The sequence below is a fragment of the Mustela putorius genome, unplaced genomic scaffold (genome assembly GCF_011764305.1).
Source record: "Mustela putorius furo isolate JIRA1106 unplaced genomic scaffold, ASM1176430v1.1 tig00537227_pilon_pilon_pilon, whole genome shotgun sequence".
Classification (NCBI taxonomy): Eukaryota; Metazoa; Chordata; class Mammalia; order Carnivora; family Mustelidae; genus Mustela; species Mustela putorius.
This window is the reverse complement of record NW_025422368.1, coordinates 26,845,994-26,861,898: the sequence shown is the minus strand read 5'-3', so window position 1 is coordinate 26,861,898 and position 15,905 is coordinate 26,845,994. Positions and strand designations below refer to the sequence as shown.

At 36.4% G+C, this 15,905-nt stretch overlaps 1 protein-coding gene across 6 annotated transcripts in view; it reads left to right on the top strand.

Annotated features, from left to right (window-relative positions):
* IPO8 (importin 8) overlaps window positions 1-15,905 on the top strand; it is a 90,011-nt gene that overhangs the window by 25,914 nt on the left and 48,192 nt on the right. For 3 of the 6 annotated variants that reach the window (XM_004755707.3, XM_013057827.2, XM_004755704.3), the window contains 6 exons: window positions 2,508-2,584; window positions 2,870-2,986; window positions 3,610-3,699; window positions 5,154-5,319; window positions 6,289-6,449; window positions 7,287-7,412. In XM_004755707.3, the coding sequence (XP_004755764.1) occupies window positions 2,508-2,584; window positions 2,870-2,986; window positions 3,610-3,699; window positions 5,154-5,319; window positions 6,289-6,449; window positions 7,287-7,412 (737 nt within the window). The remainder of the gene's footprint in view (window positions 1-2,507; window positions 2,585-2,869; window positions 2,987-3,609; window positions 3,700-5,153; window positions 5,320-6,288; window positions 6,450-7,286; window positions 7,413-15,905) is intronic. The other 3 variants (XM_013057828.2, XM_004755706.3, XM_045072873.1) reach the window with 2 other exon arrangements.

Here is a 15,905-nt window from a genome sequence, read left to right as displayed (position 1 = left end):
ATTGCTTCATGGAACACTCAGGCATTTCACATAGCAGAATGTTACTTGTGTACCTCTTTCTCCTACAACTTCGTGCTTTTTAAGGGGAGGGGCTTTATCTTGTTTATTTGCTTTATTTTGCATTCTCCATCCCTTCTCCATCTCTCCATTGCTCTAATGGTGCTTGGCTCTGGTAGCCATTCCATCAAGGTTGGAGTAAAGAATTGATAAAACTAGCACTGCCCCAAGCACATCGAAGATGGTGACAACACAGTGCTTTTCCCTTGTTGGGCCATGTGTCTGTGGCTACTTGAGTTAGCCCTGCTGGTGGAGGGGCTAGATGTTTAGGTTATGTTTTTTTTTTTTTTAATAAAGATTTTATTTATTTATCAGAGGGAGAGAGGGGGAGAGAGCCAGCACAGGCAGACAGAATGGCAGGCAGAGGCAGAGGGAGAAGCAGGCTCCCTGCTGAGCAAGGAGCCCGATGTGGGACTCGATCCCAGGACACCGGGATCATGACCTGAGCCAAAGGCAGCTGCTCAACCAACTGAGGCACCCAGGCGTCCCTAGGTTATGTTGTTTTTATAGTGCTCTGTATTTAGTATCAGTTGGTTCAGTAACCAAGGGAGTGCCTCTTCTCTTGGGGACGAGTACCAGAGAGGCAAATGAAGGAGAAACAGTATTTACCATCTGCCTTATGTCTGTATTCTACTGTTTCCTTTTGAAAATCATTTCACATATGCATGATTCATTATTTCCCCTTCCTAATGTCTTTTGTTTTGATTAGCCAGTCTTTCATCTTTTCTCAAGGCATTATTTTAGTGTTTAGTTTTTCTATAATTCCTGTGTGTTTTTGTAACAGCCAGAGTATTTGTTTAGTGTTCAGAAAGCTACCATTATTTCATTTACTCTTTATGTAAAATAGGATAGTATCTCAGTTTTTAAAAAATTTTTTACTATTTTTTAAAAATTTCTTTTCAGTGTTCCAGAATTCATTGTTTCCACACCCAGTGCTCCATACAATCCGTGCCCTCTGCAATATCCACTACCCCAACCCCCTCCCCTCCAAAACCCTGTATCTCAGGTTTCAAAAATATAATAATAAAGAACTGTGAGTGTTGATTGATACAATTTACATTTTATTGATTAAAGAGAATATGGATAAGTCAAGATGAACTCCAATGCTTTTTTGAAAAAAATCATTTTCTTTTGTGGACTGGGATATAGTGCCTACTATTTGATATGTATATATTTTTTTTGGGTAACTGTAGGGAAGAACAGTTATACAGTTATGTAGTTTTCTTTTGATATTTTTGTCATTTATAGCCATTTATTGAACAAGGTATTCTTATCTAAATGTGTTGCATTAATAATGTTTTTAGATTTGGTAAAAACTATGAGAGCACAGGCTCTTGATGTTAAGACAGTGTGGGTGCAATTCTGTCTTGGTCACTTACTTAGCAAGTTACTTAGCCTCTCTAAGGTGCACTATTTTCAGCTATAAAATCAGCGATATTAATAGTCTTGGGAGAATTAAGTGGGATAATACATGTATACTAACTTCCTTAACTGCTTAGAGTAGAATATTCGATGCTTGTAAAATCTCAGCAGAGTGCCTGCCAAAGAATAAGTGCTGGGTGCAGTAAGTAGTCTCGTGTCTGACCCGCAGTACCTGTTAGTTATTAGTATTATTACATCTGTGTTTTATATATTGGCAAAGACTTACATTTGGTCTTATTTTTATATTTAAATATGGACATATGATACGAGACACTTTTCAAATACCTGCCTGTTCTGAAATTTGGAAATTTTTGTGATGTTCAGTTGTGTGTTTTAAAAGTGGTGTGTTACATATTCAGAAATACCCATTGAGTACTGCTGAATCTGCCTGTTGATAGAGCCAAGTCCTGACTTAGTAGTCCCCTAAGGCTTTTACACTTTCAGTTTCCTTTGTTTGGAAAGCTTTATCTTTAGATCTCCATGTAGAGTTTTCTCCTTCCTTCATTCAGTTTCTGCTTAAGTGTTACCCCAGCAGAGAATTATAGAGGCACTTTCCCTGACACCATATTTAAACTAGCACTCCATATAACCTCGCTCTCTTCTGTAACCTCACTCTCTTTTTCCTTACCCTATTGTCCTGTTGTGTGTGTATGTGTATAATCTGTTTCTCTCTCTTACCTTGTGAATTCTGTGAGAACCCTTTTTGTTTGATCCTTGTATCCCCAGAGTCTAGAGCAGTGCCTGGCACATAACAAGCACTAAATAAATTTTTGTCTTAGTGAAATGGATATGCCTAATATATATTGTTCTCTTTAATATGATTGTTTAAAAGGACAACATATAGAGATTGATAAATAATTATTGGGTTGGGAGCACTGATGATATATCCTTAACTTTTTTATGCTGTAAACCAGGGTCGTATGTGGGCACTTTTTAATTTTTTGTTTTGGAGTAGTGCTCTATTGGGTTTAAAATCTTTAATAAGAAATTGTATTTTTACTAATGTGGTTTAACCTTTTAAATCTTAGATATTTTTGAAGATTATGCTTCTCCCACCACAGCAGCCCAGACTCTCTTATATACTGCTGCAAAGAAAAGAAAAGAGGTATACAGTTACTCTTTTAAAATCCAAAGTTGAAAGATCGACTATGTTGCTTTGACACTAGTTATACCCTTACTATTTGAAAAAAATTATATTATTTGTTTTAATCTAACACTTGAATATTTTCCTGTCCTAGTTAGGGAAAAGGGTTGCTTTCTTAATTGTAATTGCTTGATAAAACACAATAAAATGGCTTCAGTTTTAAAAATTTGTATATCACACTTAACACTGTAGTAGTAAGGCAATGAAACCTCACATAGACTAAAATGGATTCCTCTGTTTCTCTAGGTGTTGCCAAAAATGATGGCATTTTGTTATCAAATCCTAACAGACCCGAACTTTGATCCAAGGAAGAAGGATGGAGCCCTGCATGTGATTGGTTCCCTGGCTGATATTTTATTGAAGGTCAAGCTACTCATAATATAATTTACTTAATTTAAGCACAGTCAAATGAGAGAATATGAAAGTAGTGAACAATTTAAAGCTTGTGACTGCTTCTGTATAATTGAGTTGACTGTAAACATCCTTTTTTCTGTCACCTGTTTCTTTATTTAAAAAGAAAATCTCACTTTTGTCAGGTTTTCTGTATGAAACTGTTGCCGTATGAGAAAAGGATACAAAATGACTAGTGTTATGTGTTGCTACAAAAATCAGTCGGGGGCACCTGGGTGGCTCAGTTGGTTAAGCAACTATCTTCAGCTCAGGTCATGATCCTGGAGTCCTAGGATCAAGTCCCACATCAGGCCCTCTGCTCAGCAGGGAGTTGGCTTCTCCCTCTACCCCTTGCCCCTTTCATGCTCTCTCTCAAATAAATAAAATCTTAAAAAAAAAATTAGTCAGTATCAAATTATAGGTAAGGTACTGTTTCTGTCTTGTTTTAAAACACATCATATGTAGGTCAAATAATTTTATAAAATTGTACATAGAAGTATATTAAGCATAAGTCATAATAAACGTACTTTATTCGGTTGTGATTTTTATATGAAAATGCATTGCTAAGTTTAAACTTCATTTCTATTTCCTTACAGAAGACTTTATTCAAGGACCAAATGGAGTTGTTGCTGCAGAATCATGTATTTCCATTACTGTTGTCTAACCTGGGATACCTTCGGGCTAGAGTAAGTTTTCCATATTTCCATTATGTATCTTAAAGTGTTCATTTGAGGGGTGCCTGGCTAGCTCAATCGGAAGAGTATGCAACTTGATCTTGGAGTCACAAAGGGATCATGAGTTCGAGCCCCATTCTGGGTGTAGAGCTTATTAAAAAAAAATAAAACCAAAACCAAAAACAAAAAAACAACAACTTTAAAAATGTTTTTGGATAAAATGACTTTTTACCATATATTGGGATAAAATGAAGTCAATTAGAATGTCCCTTATGGTCACCTAAGCTGAATAAAAAAGAAGCTAGTAAGTAATGGATTTATGGATTTTAATTCCAGCTGCTTTAAATTTTCACGCTAGCCCTACTTGCTGCATTTGTAACACATGCAGGGAGAGGGACGGTGTTACAGCAGTAATACAATGTAAATTCATAGACTGATTCATTTTTAGTACCTAAAACAGCATGACATTCTAGTTTGGTTAAAAACTTGATTAGTATAAATCGTATATTAGGTCGATATATATACCTTAGGAAAATGGAGAAAATAATAATCCATGTAAACTTATTCATGTTCCAAGTGTATATTACTTCTAAAATCAATATCTTTTTTATGGGGAAATAAAAATAGAACATTAATTCAAGAGCCTAGTATTTATCTTTATAAGTACATCAGAACAAAAAATGTTTTGCTATAAAGAACATATGTTAACAATGTCTTACACACTAAAGCATTTTATAAACAGAAGGTAATGTTCACTGGAGAAGTATTTGGACACACGTAGATTAGAGGTGCAGAGGGCGTACAAGTGTTTTTATAGGTAAGCTGTTGTCTTTGACAGCTGTATGAATTGTAACTCTCTTGCTAAAAAGTCTTTGGTGATTCAAATTACCATTACTTGTATGTTTATGTATATAGAGAATTAAAGTAATAATAGGATTCTGTGGTCTAATGGTTTAAAATTTGGTAACCTCTAGAAGGTTTAAAATTCTTCATACCTTATATGAGCAAAAAGAAAAGAAAAGAAAAAAGGAAGCTTGCTAAGTCCTGATGCTAGTAAGGGAAAATAATGTTTCATTTGTTTGCTGTGAAGGCCTGCAAATGAAAGTCAAACACTGGTTTGTAGTAGCTCTTACATGTAACTAAATAGCAAATTAATTATGAGTCATAGTATTTATCAACCTTGAACAGGATTTCTTTTTTTCAGAGACACTTCAATTTGGTTCCATTTTCTTTTCCTTGTGAAAAATACATACAGATAATTTAGAAGTTACAAAACTGCCTTTTTAAATAAAAAAATGGGAGATCCAGAAGTTAGCAACTGAGGCTAATATGCTACCCTCCCAAAACAAATAATACCTGGTAGAGTTAATAATATTTTACTTAGTAAGAAGTTCCTTTATGCATAATTTTATTATAGAATGTCATAATCCTAATAGTTCCCTACTTAACTACTTCTTCTAACATAGTCCTGCTGGGTACTTCATGCATTCAGTTCTCTGAAGTTTCATAATGAGCTTAATCTAAGAAATGCAGTTGAACTCGCAAAGAAGAGCCTGATTGAAGATAAGGAGATGCCTGTCAAAGTTGAAGCTGCCCTTGCTCTCCAATCATTAATTTCTAATCAGACACAAGGTAAAGCCAAAAATACCTTTTAGAAAGTTTATTCTATTTTTATTTTTACATTGTCTTCTCAAATAGTTGCTTTACTTACTTCTCTAGTAAGGATGATTCTCGGTGTCTTAAGGTTCAGGGTTTAGATTTCTGAAACTTTGCCCCCTCAAAATTTCATAGGAGTTTATTCTTCGTCTTTTTAGGACTTCTTATTGACTGGTTTCCAGAAAAGTTTTAGATTAGGAAATAAGTTGGTAACTGTTGGGCCCTGGGGTAGTCTGGGAATCAAGAGACCCGGTGTCTTGTTTTGATTCCACTACTCGGTTGCTCTGTCAAGGGTTAGGTAGCCATATATTTAAATTCAGGGGTTTGGACTAGATGGTCTCAGGAGTCCTTTTCACTCTAGGATTCTGTGATTCTACTAGTTCCGAAAGTAGCAAGTGTTATTTTTAGTGAGTGATAACACAGATAAATCATTTATTTGTTTAGAAGACTATCATTTAAAGTTCAGGTAAACCTTTGGAAGTAAATTCAGTTTTATGAAGAACATGTGTCTAGTTTAGTTTCATTCAGCAATGTTTCAGTGAACATTGTACAAGGATATGTGGTGGGGAAAGGGCGCCATCAATATTGGGCATAGTTTTTATCTACATGATTTTTTTATGCTTGTATCTTGATGTCATATATATGTCCTATAAGTCATGCTGGTGATAGAGCATTTGTATAATAAGCATTTCTCAGTGAAGGTTCTTGGCATTTTGAGTAGGACAGTTCTTTCCCATGTGTAGGATTGATTACTCCTAATTACTGACAGGGAGATGGGTATATTGGTGAAGATCATTTTGGTATAGCTTTGTGTCTTATTTACCATAGAGCAAGTATCTGCCAAGAATCTATTAGTCTATGTCACTTCATGTGACCATGATAATTCTTTTAACCACTTGTGAATGCCTAAGTGTTTGCTGATTTTTGTTTGTTTTATTTCATTAGCTAAGGAATATATGAAGCCACACGTAAGGCCTATCATGCAGGAGCTGTTGCATATTGTTAGAGAGACCGAAAATGATGATGTTACTAACGTCATCCAGAAGATGATATGTGAATATAGTCAAGAAGTAGCCTCAATTGCTGTTGATATGACCCAACATTTGGTAAGAATGGGCAGAGGTTTATGTTAGTTTGAATGTAAATTCAGCCTTGAATAATAAAAATTAAAGCTTTGACTTACCTGAATAAATTAAATTCCATAATTTGGAATTTAGTTTTATAAGCATTTGAAATGTTAATATAAAAGTGTTTGCTCTAATAATTCTGATAGTTGTTAGTTTCTGTAGTTAATTAGACTTAAATCTAATAACATTGAGATTATTTCATCTGTAATATTCTGAGATTTTATAATGATGTGCTTTGATATGAGCCTTCTAAATATTCACTTTCTGAGCTTGAATTTGGAAACTCATTTCTTTCAGTTTTGGGCAACTTCTTGAATTACTTATTTGTTAATTTCTCCCTACCATTTTTTCCCCCTGTTCTGTAAGTCTGATATTGGATATTGAGTCAGGACTGAGTCTTTAATTTTCCCCACCTTTTCCTCCTGTCTTCCATGTCTTTCTGTCTTTTTTGTTTCATTTTCCTGGTAATCTCTTGATTTTGTCTTTTACCTACTATTAAATTTTTCATTTGAGTATTGCTAGATTTCACTTTTCACAGACTTTGGGTTTATTTGTTTAATGATAACCAGAAGTTAAAAAAGAGCTATCTAATTGTAACTAATGTATATTCCACTCTAGTGATTAGTTTAGGAAAAAAATGTCCATATTTAAAACATGACCATTTCTATCATTGATTTACTCAGCAATGTGTGTGACTTAAGTGTGAGCAAGGCTGATACCTAGATGAGTGCCATTGCCCTTTTATTAACTTATAACAACAGCAAGGGGTAGGTATAACAGTATTGATTTTTGAATGTGTATATGTTATGTTCATAGGCTGAGATATTTGGCAAAGTTCTTCAAAGTGATGAATATGAAGAAATTGAAGACAAAACAGTAATGGCTATGGGAATTTTACATACTATTGATACTATCTTGACAGTTGTAGAAGATCATAAAGAGGTGTGATTTCTTTGTGTTTTATTATGTCATTTTAAACATTCACTGAAATTTACGTGATCAATGGGCATGACTTTAAACTAGCTATTTTGTTATTTTGCTAGATTTTAAAAATTGCCTTCAAATATCAAAGGAACATTCTAAAATAATTGAAGGGGGGAATATTAACATGTTGTTGTAAGATATATAGTATATTCCTTTGTACTAAACTGAGTTTCGTTTATCACATCTATGTTCTAAACTAAGTTGTTGGGGAATATCAAATTGAGTAAGACATGAGTTCTGCCTTGTGGAGCCCACAGTCTAGTCTTCTTGGTAGAGAGATAGCCATTCATTCACAGTGGCAGTTATTAAATAATAGAATAAAATTCGAATGTAACAACCATCATGAGAATGGAAGGGGAGAAGAGCTTTCTTTCCTGAACTGAATTCCAGAAGAATATTGGGAAAAGAATCTTTCCTAAACTGAATTTCAGAAGAATATTGAGAAAAGAATTTGTGCAGACAGTTAAGAGCTTTCCCCTGTATTAGCGGATAGAATTTTACTAATGTTACTTTGAGATCACTAGAGCAGGTAAATTGATGGTGTCCTTGTGCAGAAGTGGAAAACAAGTTCAGGTAGTATTGAGGAATCTGCTCACTGCCACAGACTTTTGAGTTTATAGTCAGATTATTCTGATACTATATCCATTCATCTCTACCTGAGACCTTCTGCTGTCCTTCCCAAGCATTACATAGTCTCTCCTTAAATCAGATTTGGGTTTGTTACTTCTGTGAGCGTAAGCTGACTTGCTCAGCAATGGCGGAAGCTCCTGTTTCGTACAGTGTGTCTTAGGAAGCAGGTGCGAGTTCTTTAAATAGCATTGTTAAATCCTGTGGCTGTTGATTTATCCCATGTTTATCATGTACCAATGGAAGATTACCAGATTCTTTTTTTTTTAATTTTTTTTTATTTTAAAAGATTTTATTTGTTTATTTGACAGAGAGTGCGAGAGGGAACACAAGTAGGGGGAGTGGGAGAGGGAGAGAAGCAGGCTTCCGACTGAGCAGGAAGCCCAATGAGGGGCTCGATCCCAAGGACCCTGGGATCATGACCTAAGCTGAAGCAGACACTTCATGACTGAGCCATCCAGGTGCCCTGATTACCAGATTCATTTTTTGTTTGTTTGTTTTTAAAGATTTTTCTTTATTCAACAGACAGAGATCACAAGTAGGCAGAGAGAGGGGGGGAAGCAGGCTCCCTACTGTGCAGAGACCCCGATGCGGGACTCGATCCTAGGACCCTGAGATCATGACCTGAGCCGAAGGCAGAGGCTTAACCCACTGAGCCACCCAGGTGCCCCCCTGATTACCAGATTCTTAAAAGCAGTTTTGATAGTCTTCTCCTGGGCAGGCCTCCTTCGCCTAAAAGGCTAAATGTGAATTTTTACTTCCATATTCGTTATTTTGTTTTATTTTTGTATCTTTGTTAAAATTGTATGGGCCATTCAGAACAGTGAAATGCTCCAAGTTAAATTAGAACAAGTATACTTGAGGATAATTCTTTTGCCGTATATGAAGAATTTGTATTTTAAATTTGACGATACCTGAGAAATCCCCTAGTCCAGATTACAGAGTATGTGTGTGTGGAGGATAGGCAGTAGTAAAATGAGCCTCAGGAAAAAAAATGAGCAGCAGGATCAGTTTGAAAATAAAATTGTATTTTACCTTTCCTGTTAATTTTTTTACTTTTGATGTTAAATTTATTTTGCATTTCAAGTAAAGGAGATGTGAACTTACTGTGACTATCAAAGGAAGCATGGTTTAAAGTTGAGAAGCACTAATCAAATCCAGCTTCCTTACCTACAGATGAAAAAAAATAAAAAACTGAAAGCCTTTACTAAGTGGCTTTACCAAGATCATAGATAATTAGAGGCAAAACAAGGGCTGGAATCTTGGTCTCCTGACTGCCTCTTCTGATCTTGAACTTTGACTTATTAAAAGCAAACATTGAAAAGAATCCTTCCTTAAAAGGAAAAAATCACTTGTGTATGAATACATGTACAAACACTTAATGTATGCAGAACAGAATTAGAAATTTAAACCAGATGCTTATGCATATGCAGTTTTGCTTTAATGGTTTTAAATATATTGACAAATTTGTAAACTGGGAGAATTTTGGAGCATTTGAACTTTAAGACTGTACTTTATTTTTTTTTCTATTTATTTTTTTAACTGTTGTTAGCATTTATTGTATATTCTTCCAGATAATGTTACTGCACATATATCTCTTTCCAGGGCTGGTTTTCAGGGGTATGCAGTGATAAATAAGCATATCAATTATTTACAACTGGCAGCCGTTCTGGTGGCTTCGTGTCCATGATGGCAACATACGCTGATTATTTAATACAGTACTTTAAAACTGAATATTCAGAGAATATGCCCCAAACTTGAAATAGGAGACTCAGATGAAAAATGTAACCCATGATGGAGTTTAATTTTTATTTACTTAAAAAATATATAGTACAATGTATGTTGAAAAATCCAAAAGGTGTGAAAAGACAGTGAAAATTCACTTTCTCCTTCAGCTCCCCAGATCTAGTTCTCTCTGGAGGTAGCTCCCTAATGAGGTCTTTGTATCCTTCCAAAGTTTTTTTTCTGTTGTAATAGCTAAGCAAAAGAATGTGTATATCTTTCTTTTATGAGAATAAAATAGCATAAAGTTTTGGTTTTTTTAAATTTTATTTTATTTCTTTTCAGTGTTCCAAAATTCATTGTTTATGCACCACACCCAGTGCTCCATGCAATCCATGCCCTCCACAATACCCACCACCAGGCTCACCCAACCCTCCATCCCCCTCCCCTCCAAAACCCTCAGTTTTGTTTCTCAGAGTCCACAGTCTGTCATGGTTCTTCTCCCCCTCCAATTTCCCCCAGCTCACTCCTCCTCTCCATCTCCCCATGTCCTCTGTGTTACTCCCTATGCTCCACAAGTAAGTGAAACCATATGGTACTTGATTCTCTCTGCTTGACTTACTTCTCTCAGCATAATTTCCTCCAGTCCCATCCATGTTGATACAAAAATTGGATATTCATCCTTTCTGATGGAGGCATAATATTCCATTGTATATGTGAACCATATCGTCTTTATCCATTTGTCCGTTGAAGGGCATCTTGGTTCTTTCCACAGTTTGGTGACTGCAGCCATTCATACAGATGACCCTTCTTTTCACTATATCTGTATCTTTGGGTAAATACCCACTAGTGCAATTGCAGGGTCAAAGGGTAGCTCTATTTTTAAGTTTTTGAGATCTCCACAATGTTTTCCAAAGTGGCTGCACCAGCTTGCATTCCCACCAACAGTGTAAGAGGGTTCCCCTTTTTCTACATCCTCTCCAACACTTGTGGTTTACTGTTTTGTTAATTTTGACCATTCTAACTGGTGTAAGGTGGTATCTCGCTGTGGTTTTGATTTGAATCTCCCTGATGGCTAATGATGATGAACATTTTTTCATGTGTCTGTTAGCCATTTGTATGTCTTCATTGGAGTCTATTCCTGTCTTCTGCCCACTTTTTGACATGATTATCTGTTTTGTGTGTGTTGAGTTTGAGAAGTTTTTTGTAGATTTTGGATATCAGCCCTTTGTAGTGTCATTTGTGAATATCTTCTTCCATTCAGTGGGTTGCCTCTTTGTTTTGTTGACTGTTTCCTTTGCTGTGCAGAACTTTTGATCTTGATAAAGTCCCAAAAGTTCATTTTCGCTTTTGTTTCCTTTGCCTTTGGAAACATATCTTGAAAAAAGTTGCTGTGGCCAATGTCGAAGACGTTACTGCCTATGTTCTCCTCTAGGATTTTGATAGATTCCTGCCTCACGTAGAGGTCTTTTATCCATTTTGAGTTTATCACTGTGTATGGTGTAAGCGAATAGTCGAGTTTCATTCTTCTACACATAGCTGTCCAATTTTCCCAGCACATTTTTTGAAGCGACTGTCTTTTTTTCCACTGTATGTTTTTTCCTGCTTTGTCAAAGATTATTTGCCCATAGAGTTGAGAGTTGAGGGTTATCTGGGCTCTCTACTTTGTTCCACTGGTCTATGTGTCTGTTTTTGTGTCAGTACCATGCTGTTTTGGTGATCACAGCTTTGTAATAAAGCTTGAAATCAGGCAATGTGAGGCCCCCAGTTTTGTTTTTCTCTTTCAACATTTCCTTAGCAATTGGGAGTCTCTTCTGGTTCCATACAAATTTAGAGTTGTTCCAGCTCTTTGAAAAATGCCAGTGAAATTATGAATGAAAAGAGAGCAATCACAGCAAACATCAAGGACATAGAAACAATCATCAGAAATTATTATCTACGGTTATATGCCAATAAGTTAAGCAACCTAGATGAAATGTATGCCTTCCTGGAAACCTATAAACTTCCAAAGCTGAATCAGGAAGAAATTGACAACCTGAATAGACCAATATCTAGTAACGAGATTGAAGCAGTGATCAAAAACCTCCCAAAAAACAAGAGCCCAGGACCTGACGGATTCCCTGGAAAATTCTACCAAACATTCAAAGAAGAAATAATACCTATTCTCCTGAAGCTGTTTCAAACAACTGAAGCAGAAGGAAGACTTCCAGACTCTTTATGAAGCTGGCATTACGCTGATCCCCAAACCAGGCAAAGACCCCACCAGGGAGTCTTAGAAGGGGGAAATTCAGACCAATATCCCTGATAAATATGGGTGCTAAGATTCTCAACAAGATCCCAGCTAATAGGATCCAACAGTACATTAAAAAGATTATCCACTGTGGCCAGGTGGGATTTATCCCCAGGATGCAAGGGTGGTTCAACATTCGCAAATCAATCAATGTGATAGAACAAATCAATAAGAGAAGAGAGAAAAACCACATGGTCCTCTCAATTGATGCAGAAAAAGTATTTGACAAGATACAGCATTGATTCCTGATTAAAATGCTTCAAAATATAGGGATAGAGGGAACATTCCTCAACTTCATAAAATCTATCTATGAAAACCCCACAACGAATACCATCCTCAATGGGGAAAAGTTGACAGCCTTCCTTCCCTTTGAGATCAGGAACATGACAAGGATGCCCACTCTCACCACTGTTGTTCAGCATAGTATTAGAAGTCCTAGCAGCAGCAATCAGACAACAAAAAGAGATAAGAGGTATTCAGATTAGCAGTGAAGAAGTCAAACTCTCTGTCTTCACAGATGACATGATACTTTATTTGGAAAACCCAAAAGACTCCATCCCCAAACTACTAGAACTCATACAGTAATTCAGTAATGTGGCAGGATACAAAATCAATGTACAGAAATCAGTTGCTTTCTTATACACTAACAATGAAAATATAGAAAGGGAAATGAGAGAATTGATTCCATTTACTATAGCACCAAGAACCACAAGACACCTGGGAATAAACCTAACCAAAGAGGTAAAGGATCTGTACTTGAGGGGCTACAGACACTCGTGAGAGAAATTAAAGAAAACACAAAAAGATGAAAGAGCATTCCATGCTCCTGGATTGGAAGAATAAACATTGTTAAAATGTATATACTGCTAGAGCAATCTGTACTTTCAATGCATTCCCCATAACATACAGTTTTTATCTGCCATTCTTGAATTGTATCTTGGTGATCCTTCCATATGCGTCACTAATGTTAAATATTTTTAGTAGTTGCATAATATTCCTTTATATGCTATGTCAGGGGTATTCAACTGGTCCCTCATTAATGAATATAAATTAACTGTCCCTTTAACTGTCCATAAATGGAACCTTGGTGGATACTGATCACAAATGTTACTGTAGTTAGTGGCCTTTTACATGTCATTTGCATAGGTAATAATATATCTGGAGAGCAAAGTCCTTGAAGTGGAATTGTTAGGTCAAGGGATATATGTATGAGTAAGCTTGAGAGATACTGCTGACTTGGCCAACTTACACTTCCCAAATCAATGGACAGCAGTGTCTCTCTTCCCGGTCACATACTTTTTGATCATTACCAGTCTGATAGGTAAAAAGTGGTAATCTGGGGCTTAGAATTTGTATTCTTCACATGTATTTGAGTGAACATTTTGTTAAAAGCTTAAGGTCTGTTTATATTTCTTTTTTTATAACCTTGCCTTTTTTTTTTCTGTTGATTTCATTTCATGGAAGGGAATTTGATCTTTGTGATACTATTTGAAAATAATTCCCTCCATTTTTCATTTATGTTTGATTTCCCCCTACTCTATGCAGATACTCATTTTTGAAATGAAGTGCTTTGATATATTTATTTCTGATTTCTGTGCATTGAGCCATTTTCCATCTTCAGGATTATACACAATCTGTTTTCCTTTCTTCTAATATATATATTCTTTTTTTACTACTATGTAATGTGTTATTTGCCCCAGGGGTACTGGTCTGTGAATTATCAGGCTTACATATTTCACAGCACTCACCGTAGCACATACCCTCCCCAATGTCCATAACTCAGATCCTCTCCCTAACCCCCTACCCCCTGCAACCTTCACTTTGTTTTGTGAGATTAAGAGTCTCTTATGATTTGTATCCTTTTCAATCCCATCTTGTTTCATTTTTTCTCTCCCTACCTCTCCCACGATCCCCCACCCTGCCTCTCAAATTCCTCATATCAGAGATCTCATATAATAATTGTTTTTCTCTAATTGACTTATTTTGCTAAGCATAATACCCTCTAGTTCCATCCACATCATTGCAAGTGGCAAGATTTTGGGTTTTTTTGATGGCTGCATAGTATTCCATTGTGTATATATACCACATCTTCTTTATCCATTCATCTGTTGATGGACATCTAGGTTCTTTCCATAGTTTGGCTACTGTGGACATTGCTGCTATAAACATTCGGGTGCACATGCCCCTTTGGATCACTACATTTGTATCTTTAGGGTAAATACCCAGTAGTGCGATCGCTGGGTCATAGGGTAGCTCTATTTTCAACTTTTTGAGGAACCTCCATGCTGTTTTCCAGAGTGGCTGCATCAGCTTGCATTCCCACCAACAGTGTAGGAGGGTTCCCCTTTCTCCGCCTCCTCACCAACATCTGTCATTTCCTGACTTGTTCATTGTAGCCATTCTGACTGGTGTGAGGTGGTATCTCACTGTGGTTTTTATTTATATTTCCCTGGTGCCGAGTGATGTTGAGCACTTTTTCATGTGTCTGTTGGCCATGTGGATGTCTTCTTTGCAGAAATGTCTGTTTATGTCTTCTGCCCATTTCTTGATTGGATTATTTGTTCTTTGGGTGTTGAGTTTGAGAAATTCTTTATACATTTTGGATACTAGCCCTTTATCTCACATGTCATTTGCAAATATCTTCTCCCATCCTGTCGCTTGTCTTTTGGTGGTGTTGACTGTTTCCTTTGCTGTGCAAAAAGCTTTTTCTCTTGATGAAGTCCCAATAGTTAATTTTTGCCCTTGTTTCCCTTGCCTTTGGAGATATTTCTAAGAAGAAATTTATGGCTGAGGTTGAAGAAGTTGCTGCTTGTGTTCTCCTCAAGGATTTTGATGGATTCCTGTCTCACATTGAGGCCCTTCATCCATTTTGAGCCTATTTTCGTGTGTGGTGTAAGGAAATGGTGCAATTTCATTTTTCTGCATGTGGCTGTCCCACTTTCCCAACACCATTTGTTGAAGAGACTGTCTTTTTTCCATTGGACATTCTTTCCTGCTTTGTCGAAGATTAGTTGACCATAGAGTTGAGGGTCTGTTTCTGGGCTTTCTATTCTGTTCCATTGATCTATGTGTCTGTTTTTGTGCCACTGTCATACTGTCTTGGTGATCACAGCTTTGTATTAGAGCTTGAAGTCTGGAATTGTGATGCCACCAACTTTGAATTTCTTTTTCAACATTCCCCTTGCTATTCAGGGTCTTTTCTTGTTTGATATAAATTTTAGGATTTTTTGTTTCATCTCTGTAAAAAAAGTTGATGATATTTTGATAGGGATTGTGTTAAATATATAGATTGCTTTAGGTAGCATAGACATTTTCACAATATTTGTTCTTCCCATCCATGAACATGGAATGTTTTTCCATTTCTTTGTGTCTTCCTCACTTTTTTTCATGAGTACTTTCTTTGCCTCTTCGGTTAGGTTTATTCCTAGGTAGCTTATGGTTTTGGGTGCAGTTGTAAATGGGATTGAGTCCTTAAGTTCTCTTTCTTTTGTCTTGCTGTTGGTGTATAGAAATACAGCTACTTCTGTGCATTGATTTTATGTCCTGCAAGTTTATTGAATTCCTGTATGAGTTCTAGCAGTTTTGGAGAGGAGTCTTTGGGTGTTCCACATAAAGTGTCTTATGTGCAAGGAGTGAGAGTGTGATGACTTCTTTGCCAGTTTGGATGCCTTTTATTTCTTTTTGTTGTCTGACTGGTGAGGCTAGGATTCTAATACTATGTTGAATAGCAGTGGTGATAGTGGACAGTCCTGCTGTGTTCCTAACCTTAGGTGAAAAGCTCTCAGCTTTTCCCATTGAGAATGATATTCACT